Raw genomic sequence first — 10014 nt, 5'->3', positions numbered from 1 at the left:
CGACGTCTTATATGGAGTCATTTTCGAGCGACTGACGACTGGGCCTGGGCAATCGTGTCAAATCCCGCAACCGTCACCTGCTCGGTACATGGCGAAAAAGGTGGCGCGGTGATCGAGGCGCCCCTGCCTAATCCATCCCGATTACTGCGGCCTCCTCCGTCCCGCGCGCTTCCCAAAATTTCGAATCCCGTAAGATCCGAGAACTGCAGAGCAACCTGTCAAACTAAAGATTTCTTTCATATCAACACTCGGAACTTATCCGCAAAAGTTCATTCGACAAACTAAGAATGGATCAAGGCGACTGAAAAAGAAATTGAAGCCATCGTGTTGTTCAATGATCCTAACAGGACGCTTCTGAAGCATAAAAATTGAGTCGGAAGTATTTTTAACTCCTTCTCTACTCGAACCCTGAACCATTCAGGGGCTAATGATGAAGCTATGTACCTAAGGTAGGGTCATAGACCTGACCTAGACACCCTCCCCTAGGACATCACCCTAAAGTCAGAAGCATTCAAGGGATACCATCATCCACTCGACCAGAAACATTCCACTCGGAAGAATCTATGTCACTCGACCATAGCAATGATCACTCGACAGACAGAAGATCGAAAGCCACTCTGAAAAGCAACGGTCGGGTGTTTACTCTATAGACTTAATGGTCATTTATGTCACTTTATTACTAGCATTATCAGAAACGCCCCATCTTTATGTACCTTAAACCCTTTGTAACTGAGGGCGGGAGGGGTCTAGCTAACTCTATATAAGCCACCCCCTCCTCAGGGACAAGGGTTCACACCCCCTGTAACACCACACACATATAATCCAGTCGACCGCCTCCGGGCACCGAGACGTAGGGCTATTACTTCCACCGTGAAGGGCCTGAACTCATAAATCTTGTGTATAGAACTTCATCATAGCTGGGATCTTGCCTCCTCACACCTACCTCCCATTCTATTGTCAGTCTTAGAACCATGACACCCCCGCCTCCAAAACAACATCACCCCCTACTCCTCCCTTCCGCCTTCCATGCCACCATATTAGTTAACCCAAGCAACCACCTGAATCTATCAAGTTCTTTCTCTGTCAGCCTTGTTTCACATAGAAATAAAATGTCGAGATCCTCCATTCTTCCCAATACGAGAAGAGAGCAAACTGTCGGGCCATTCCCGAGTCCCCGGCAGTTCCAGCTAATAATTTTCATTGCTCCCAGCGGGGCTGATCCTGCAGCCCGGCCGATATGATAGTGTTGTGTTCAGCACTCCTGTTATCCTCCTCCTTCTTCGATTTTGGCCCTTCCTCCACAGTAATCTCCTCTTCTCCATCCCGCTCCACCTCCCCTTCGAAGCGTCCTTTCTTCGCTGGCACAAGCACATCAATGTCCATTTGCTCACTCAACCTCTTGCCTACTGTCTGCATATTTGTAGGAGGCACACTGTCCGTGTTTGTCGCTGCCCTCGACTTCCTCTTGTACTTCTTCACAGTCAACTCCTTTGTGGCTTTCTCCTTCTGTTTGTTGCTGGGTCCCTTCTCTTTGCCTTCCCCACTAGTCACCCTCCTCGTTCCCTTTTCACCCTTCTCATCACCTACTATGTGGATCAACACGTCTACAAGCTTGCCCCTCTCTCCCCTCATGTACGTAAGGCTATCCTTTTCTCCCGGATTAAGGTCCAACTTCCTCTGGACTGTACCTGCTGGTTCAATATCTTTTGCGCCCCCATTTGTACTCTTCTTCAATGGACTAGTGACCTCCTTGCCATCATCCAACTCCTTCGAGCCCAGGCTTTTTGATGCTTGTGCTTCTTTCCGCCATGATGGCGCATCACTTCCTCTAGAGCCTCCGCCCCTGCTCAGCCTGTACCTCCTTCTATCACCCACGTCAGAATTTGCACTACCCCCTCTCCCTCCACTCCAGCTTCTACTCCCACTCCCAGCATCGTCCCTCCCAGCCGGCCATCTACCTCTCCCTCCCTCGTCAGTCCTTCTACCAGTGTCTTCCACCCTTAACCATGGCCCAAACTGCGGTGATCCCCTCTCAAGGGTTTAGACATGCATTCGTTTTCCACATGTCCAATAATTATGCAGGTATAGCAGAAATCCGGCAGATGTTCATAAGCAAACTTGCACCATAGTAACTTCTTCTTCCACTTGTTGTTTGTCGTGTCCTCCATTACTACATCTTCACCCCCTTTCTGTTTCTCCCTGTCTAGCAAAAAGCCACGCATCAGGGGCTCTTGTATGTTCAGCTTGACTTTGATTCGCAAGTACTTGCCCATTGCCCTTCCATCATGCCCAACATCCACACCCAACAGCTCATCAAAGTCCTTCCCAATCAGTTCCCCCATCTTCCTGTTCATGGATCTGAGTGGCAGCCCCAAAACCCTGACCCAGATAGGGATCCGGTTGAAATCATACTCGTCCACCGTTTTTGTCCGGTCAAAGTCCTCCATGACCAACAACTCCTTATCAAACCACCATGGTCCGTCCTCCAGCGCCCTCCTCCACCTTGCATGTTGCCGGAACGTGAATAGGAACACATTCTCCTCAATCTCCTTGCATCCTACCCCCTTAATGGGACACTAGATCTTCCCCGGCGTATTGCCGACAACGTGTGTGTGCGCAAGCTTCTCCGAGAACAGCTTCCCTATCGCTTGTGGTTCCTCCTCCGCCCAATCGAACACCTTCTCCAGCTCCATCTCCGCCATCCTCAACCCCTTCTTCTCCGCCGTAGTAAGCCTGGGACCTCTCATCAATCCCTGCACGTCCTCCATCTCCCCTTCTACTCCCCTCACGCCACCTACCAGTCTAGGTTACAGTGTGTGTACGATCGTGAGCCCTAGAAACCCACGAAAGGCTGAGTGTTGGGACGGGATGATCCAGTGCGCCGCACTCCGGGAGGAGGGAGAACACATGAGATCTTGGTGGTGACAATGGTGGCGGCGACCAGGCGAGCGCTGGAAACCCCAGGCCGATCGGATCGCCTCCTGATCGCCACAGCGCAAGTTACGGAACCGTCACCTTGGACGGACTCGAGAGAATGGTGCTACCAAGTCACACCACTACAGGATTTAGTCCTTGCAAGTAACGAGTTTAAGGGGATTGACAACCCTCTTGCCCGCTTGGGTGCAAATATTTGTTTTTGTGTGTGCATGTGCTGTTCACTAGGGTTGAATGATTCTTCTATTGGTTCGATAAACCTTGGTTCTTGTTGAGGGAAATACTTATCAGCTATTATATTGCCTTCCTCTTCGGGGAAAATCCTAACGCAGCTCACAAGTAGCACACGCTCATCACGCAACCACCCTCGTACGCGTGCCACGGGTCCCTCATGAGTCCCTTCCTTTACCTTATCTCGTACACAACAAATGTGAGCCACTTATTTTCTTCATCTTTTTCTTCTTCCTTCTTTCTTCAACGGATTAACACACCACAATCACGTTGGCCGTCGGCACCTTCCTGGCGGCCCACGACGAATCAAGGCCTCCGCCTCAGCGCGACCTCGACCACCCTCCTTCACGCCCGATGGCAGTCACGCCACCCCTACCAGCCCCACGCCGGCGACCTACATGTTCCAGGCCGACCACCAACAATGTTTGCATCCTTCTTTGGGCCTCCATGTCCCGGCCTCCAGCACCATCGTCACGTCTATCAAGAGGTCAGAGACGAGTTTCTGCAACAACGACACTGTTGCAAATTGGGCGGCGAATGACAAAGGGGATTTAGTTTTCTGCAACAAGCCTCTTGTTGCAGAGGGCCGAGCGCAACACTATGTTTGTTGCAAAGGGGGCAACAACGTTGTTTCTACAACAAGGGTCTTGTTTCTCACATGCCTTGTTTCAAAGAAAAAATGGTTCAGCGGGAGCGCAACAAGTCTCGTGCTGTAATGTGCCGGGTGCAACACGGGCCTTGTTGCAAAGGCTGGTGCACACTCACGCAGAGAAGATTGGACGGCTGTCGAACTCGCCATCCAACGGCTACGAAGGAGGCATATAAACATCACCCGGCCGACGCGTAGCACACCCAAAATTAATGTGCGAAGTAAATAAAAACAAATGAATGAAGTACTGAATAGTGTTTGAAACTCCAAAAAATAATAATTCAGGAATGTATTCATGAACTGTACTCCTTTTAGATTAGAAGTGAGCATTTTGATATTTATTCCCCTTTTCTAAACCTGACTTATTTTGGCCGCGCACCATAAAACCCAGCAATCGCAATTCTTTTCAGACGCTTACCGTTACCTAAAACCCAGAACCCGCAACTCGGCAGCCATGCCGCCGCCGCTCAAGAATCGCAGCCACGCTCCCGCGAAGGCCGGGCAGAGCCGGCCGCCGCCACGCCAGCCGGGGCGGCGGATGGCTAGCCGCGACGGTGGGGAGCGAGCGGCCTTCTTCGCGCGGCGCGAGGCGGCCACGGTGCTCCGGCGCGTGCTACGCGGGGACGCCTCCAAGCGCTCCGGGGGATCCATCAAGTCCCTCGTCTTCTCCCCCTCCGTACGCAACAAGCGTGCCACCTTCGCCCTCGTCTGCCAGACCCTCAAGTGTAAGCCCCAGCTCCAACCGGCTGCCTTTTTGCGCGCTCGCGTGCAAGGTGTTCGATGTAATGCCGGTCAAGAGCCTCGTTGCTGCATTCTCGCTATGGTATCCAATGCGATAGAATGCCGCTATGGAGATATATGCTGCTAAATGTGCGCATCAACTTCTATTTAATGCCCTGGTTGAAGATACTTTAATGTCTTTACTACCTGTGACATAATCCTTTTCGTCCAAGCACGATCTATAGAATGAATAAATATGCCAATGTTAACAGAGTGGATTTCTGCCTAACTCAAACTTCCGGAGAATGATGCTCCGCGAACTCTAATTATAAAACAACTAACCTTAAGGAAATGTACATATTCGATCAGTATGTTAGTCCATCCGATGAGAATGTACATAGTTGACGACCAGGAAGGCAGGAAATAAAACCATATGTGGTGCTTGTTGAACTAAGCAAACACAAGTTCTCTGCAGTTATGCTTTTCCCGTTGTGCTTTAACTCTCAGTTTGTATGTTCCTGCATTGACTTCTCCCTCATAATTTCTTTGTTTCCTTTAATCAGATCTTCCAATTCTTAAGGAGGTTTTAGCATCAAGTGGAGTATTCAGCAGCAAATGGAAGGTCAGCCATCTGAACTAAATTTTATGAATTAATTGATTCCCTTCTTGCTATACACTGTTTATACCAGTCTTGTGTTGATAAGTTTCATGGCCCTTAAGTGTCTTCCATTTTTCTTGCAGAAACAAGAGGAATTAGTTTATGTGACGGCCTACGACATCCTCTTCGGTCAGGTTTGTCAGTTACTAGGTTCTTTGGATCAGTGTCTAACCTTCTAATTGTTAAGTTCTAACCTTGTCGCTGTAAAACAGTTTTTTTTTCTTTTCGAGAAAACGCAAATGGCCTTTGCGTTTCATTGCATTGGAAAGGAAGGGAATTTACATCCTCCTAAGAGGCAGGTTTACACAGCCGGCAGGGGCTCAGTGGACATCCCAGGATGATGGCAAAACGACCCTGAGCCCTTGAGCCCCGGCCTTTGCCCAACATCGGGCCTCGTCCTTGATCCTGTCAACTAACTCATTGAGCGATGGGCTAACATGGTAAAAAACGAACGCGTTCCTATGCTTCCAAAGCATCCACGGCACCAAAAGCGCCACGGATTTCAGCGCCTTGTGTAGCGTTGGCGGTGTGGTCTCCTTCGCACGCAGCCACCAGTCCATGAGCGAGTCGTCGTGCTCGAGCGTCGGCGTTGGCAAACGTAGCCAAGATAGGACCTCATTCCATGTCTGCCTAGTGAATGGGCATGTGAGCATCAAGTGTCTGATCGTTTCCGGTTCTTGGTTACACAGAAGGCATCTCGGGTGGTGCTGCAGGCCACGGCGTGCGAGCCGCTCCGCGGTCCAGCAGCGATCTTGGCATGCCAGCCAATGGAAAAACTTCACCTTAGGCGGTGCCCAGCTCCTCCAAATGAGCTTCCAGGAGTGGCAGCTCGTCGCTCCCTGGAAGGTTGCCCGAAGGTTGCCCGGTAGCAAGACTGGGCCGTGTATGCGCCATTGGCGGTCCAGCTCCAGAGCAGCTTGTTTGGCTCGTTGGACAGCTCGACATGCTGCACCAAGTGCCAGAGCTTCAGGCACTGTCCAATCTCGGGCAGGCCAAGCAGACCATGGATGTCGCGCGCCCAGCGATTACCGGCCATGGCCTCCGCCACCGTTCTGGACTTCCGGCGACTCTTGGGGATGCACTGATAGAGCATTGGCGCGAGCTCGCGGACGGATTGGCCGCCGAGCCAGCGGTCCTCCCAAAAAAGGGCGGTCATGCCGTCCCCGATGGCCATGGTTGTGGAAGCGTAAAAGAGCACGCACTCCTCCGAAGTAAATTGCAGGTCCAGCCCCTGCCATGCTCGATTGGTGTCCGTGCGCGCAAGCCATAGCCAACGTAGCCGTAGCGATAGCCCAGTGCGCTCAAGGTCTCGGACGCCGAGGCCACCATATTCGAGCGGGCGGCAGACTCGGCGCCGGTTCACGTGGCAATGTCCACCGCGGGCATCTGCGCGGCCGGCCCAAAGAAACCCATGCTGAATCTTCTCGAGTTGCTTCAAGGTCTTTTTTGGGGGCGCGAGCGCGAGCATTTGATGAATCGGTATCGCGCTGGGCACCGACTTGACGAGCGCCAACCGTCCGGCCTTGTTCATCAGCCAAGCCTTCCAGGAAGGGAGCCGGCCCGCCACTGCGGTCGACGAGGGGTTGCAGCTGGGCCGCAGAGGGGCGGCGGGTGGTGAGCGGGATGCCCAGATAGGTGACTGGCAGGGTCACGACGGGGCACCCTCTAGCAGCCCCGCAGCAGAATCATCGACGTGTATGACCATGGCAGAGCTCTTGGTGTAGTTTACCCGGAGCCCAGACGCCATACCGAACACGTCCAGGATGCCTTTGACAACGGAAATCTCCTCGGAGGTGGCGTGGCGGAAGAGCATCACGTCGGTGGCGTAGAGAGAGATCGCCGGGATGGCATGCCGGGGATGTAGTTGCTGGAGGATGCCTGTCTGAAGGGCGCGACGCATCAGCCTCCCAAGTGTGTCCACTGCGAGCACGAAGAGTTGCGGGGAGGTAGAGTCGCCTTGCCTCAGTCCGCGGCGATGCTAGATCGGTGGCCCGGGAACTCCGTTGAGCATGACACGAGTGCTCGCCGTGGACAACAGGATGGCCAACCACTCTCTGAATCGGTCCCCGAACCCATACTGGCGCAGTACCTCAAAGAGGAAGGGCCAGGAGATGGAGTCGGAAGGCACGTGTGAGGTCGAGTTTGAGCATGATCCTGGGCGCGCCAAGTTGATGCAGCATCTTGAGGGATTGCCGGACCAGAGTGAAGTTGTCGTGGAGGCTACGTCCGGCGATGAACGCGTTTTGGTTGCGGCTGACAAGGGTGTCGAGCTTGGGAGCGAGGCGCAATGATAGGACCTTTGCGAAGATCTTGGCCACTATGTGGATCAGATAGATCGGTCGATAGTCAGCGAGCTTGTGGGCATCCGCGCGTTTGGGTAGCAAGGTCAGCAGCGCTTGGTTGAGTTTGCTGAACCCGCGCCCATGCAGAGTGTATAGCAGCTCGAAAACATCCCAGATGTCTTGGCGAATGATGCTCCAGCAGGCGCGCAGGAACTCCGCGGTGAAGCCGTCCGGTCCGGGTGCTTTGCGCGCCAGCATTCGTTTGACCACCTCCCATATCTCCTGGCTGAAGGGCGCGTCGAGGCATGCGAGGTCACTGGGGGCGGTAAGCCGGGAAAGATCCAGGGTGCGCTCCCGGTCGACGGCGGTGCCCAGCAAGCCATCGAAGTGCATGAATGCTGCGTTGGCCATCTCCTCGTGGTCCGTGAGCACCTGCACGGTCACGACAAGGCTGTACACGCGATTCTTCTGCCGTTGGTAGGAGCATTGCCGGTGGAAGAAGCTCGTGTTGGGCGTCGCCGTCCTTGAGAGTCGCGATGCGGGCTCGCTGTCTAGCGATCGTGTGCTCCATGGAAGCCATGCCGAGGTAGGCGAGCTTGAGCTGCTTGTGTAGCCACTCCGGTGACGAGAGCATACGGTCCTCACGCGCCTTGTCGAAGCGCAAGATCAGCTCGCGGAATATGGCAAGCTTTTCCCGGATGTTTCCTGTGGACTTAGCACTCCAACTCGAAAGGCGGCGAGCGGTGGCTTGGAGGCGTTTGACTAGCCGCCGGAAGGGGTCGTCGTCATGCACCGAGCTCCAAGCCACGGCAACGGTGTCGTGGAAGCCGTCCAACCGGAGCCAGTAGTCCTCGAAGTGGAAGCGCTTGTGGGCCGTCAGCATGGGGGAGCAATCCAGCAGCAACGGGCAGTGGTCCGACATGACCGAAGCGAGGCATCGGAGGTGACATTCGCGGTGGCGTCTTTCCAATCCGAGGTGCAAAGAACGCGGTCCAAGTGCACCAGCGTTGGCGGCGATTGCTCGTTTGACCACCTGAAGCGACGCCCGTTGAGATATATCTCCTTTAAGGCGAGGTCGTTGATGGAGTGGCGAAATCTTCCCATCATGCGCCGATGCAGGCCACCCATGTTTTTGTCTTCGTCCCGGTATATGAGGTTGAAATCGCCACAAAGCATCCACGCGCCAGGGCATGCCGCGCGTATGTCACACATTTCCTGGAGGAACATGATCTTATCAGCGTCATCTTGGGGTCCGTAGACCGTCGTCAACCACCACGGCGTCCTGGAGGCCACGGACACCCTAGCCGTGAGTGCGTTCTGCGTGAGCAGGGGGTCAGAGATCGAGACAACCCTGCTCTTCCAGGCGAGGAGGATGCCACCTCGTGTGCCATCGGCCGGGAGGTAAGTGTAGTCGTCAAACTCGGAGCCGAGGATGTGTAGCACGATGGGCGAGTAGATCAAAGCCATCTTAGTTTCTTGCAAGCATACAATGGAGGCGCCGGTAGTGCCCAACATAGAGCGAATGGCACTACGTCGGGCGCGCGAGTTGAGGCCGCGGACATTCCAAACTGCAATCTTGAGTCCGTGATCCATGAACAAGCGGTCGACGATGGATCTGCCGGCGGGCCTAGCACTCATTGGCCACGGCCTCACGTGCGGGGGAGGCGATGCACGCTGGGATCTCCCGGTCGACCAGGGCGGCGATGGCCTTGAGCACAGACAGGGGGATTGGCGCCGTGAACATGTCGTCGTAGGCTTTCATCTCAATGGCCGTGATCTTCTGGTTGGTGCCTAAAATTCCCAGGGTGCGCAGGATCTGCACATGGGCCCTCCGTTCTGCCGTCGGCGGCGCCACCGCAAGCCTGGTAGCAGCTGCGGAACGGCCTCGCCGTGGGGCGAAGTTGAGGGGACGACGTGGCCGCTTCCCGGGAGTCAGTAGCGACGCGCTGATGTGCTTTGTGGCCGCGGCCAGAAACTCGCCGAGCGTCCAAGCCTGCTGCGTGGTCGCACGGCTGCGTGATCGACGCATCGTGATTGGCGGCGATGCAAACCGTCCTGATGCCGGAGAACGGGGTCCAGGGACATGCGAGCGGCGATCAGCGTTGGGCGCGGGCGTGAAGAAACCTCGAGGTCGCTGCAGTATGGAGATTGGGCTTTGGGCCCCAGCCTTCGGAGATCGAGTGGCGGGTGGTCCGGCAGAAGCCACAAGGGCCAGCGTTGTTGGAGATGTGGGCTCAGCAGCGGACGGCCCAGCCCCATTTGGCCCAGCAGCAGGCAGATGATGAGGGGGGCCCTAGCTTTGGAAGCGGCCTTGGGCGCGTGCGCGGTAGCTGGTGGGGCGGGAACCGGTGCGCCTCCTCCCGCCGAAATCGCTGGAGTGGGGTCGAGGGGCAGCGATGACCGGTCAGCGGGGGATCCTGGGCCCGCCAGTGCGACAGGAGTGGACGAGACGCCACTTTGCCCCGACAAGGCGGCAGGCGATCCTGGCAGTTCTGAAGCCTCTGGCACCACAGGTTGTGAGTCTGGGACCTGGCTCAAAA

The 10014-nt window shown here is 54.9% G+C and overlaps 1 protein-coding gene across 1 annotated transcript in view; it reads left to right on the top strand.

Moving 5' to 3' along the window:
• Nucleotides 1–4244: 4244 nt before the first annotated feature.
• LOC119316646 (28S rRNA (cytosine-C(5))-methyltransferase-like) overlaps nt 4245–10014 on the top strand; it is a 12900-nt gene continuing 7130 nt past the window's right edge. The window contains exons 1-3 of the mRNA XM_037591003.1: nt 4245–4539; nt 5098–5156; nt 5276–5326. Coding sequence (XP_037446900.1) covers nt 4269–4539; nt 5098–5156; nt 5276–5326 — 381 coding nt within the window. The 5' untranslated portion in view covers nt 4245–4268. The remainder of the gene's footprint in view (nt 4540–5097; nt 5157–5275; nt 5327–10014) is intronic.

The sequence above is a fragment of the Triticum dicoccoides genome, chromosome 6A (genome assembly GCF_002162155.2).
Source record: "Triticum dicoccoides isolate Atlit2015 ecotype Zavitan chromosome 6A, WEW_v2.0, whole genome shotgun sequence".
Lineage (NCBI taxonomy): Eukaryota > Viridiplantae > Streptophyta > Magnoliopsida > Poales > Poaceae > Triticum > Triticum dicoccoides.
Note: the sequence above shows the minus strand (reverse complement) of the source record. Positions and strands in the feature narration are given on the sequence as shown.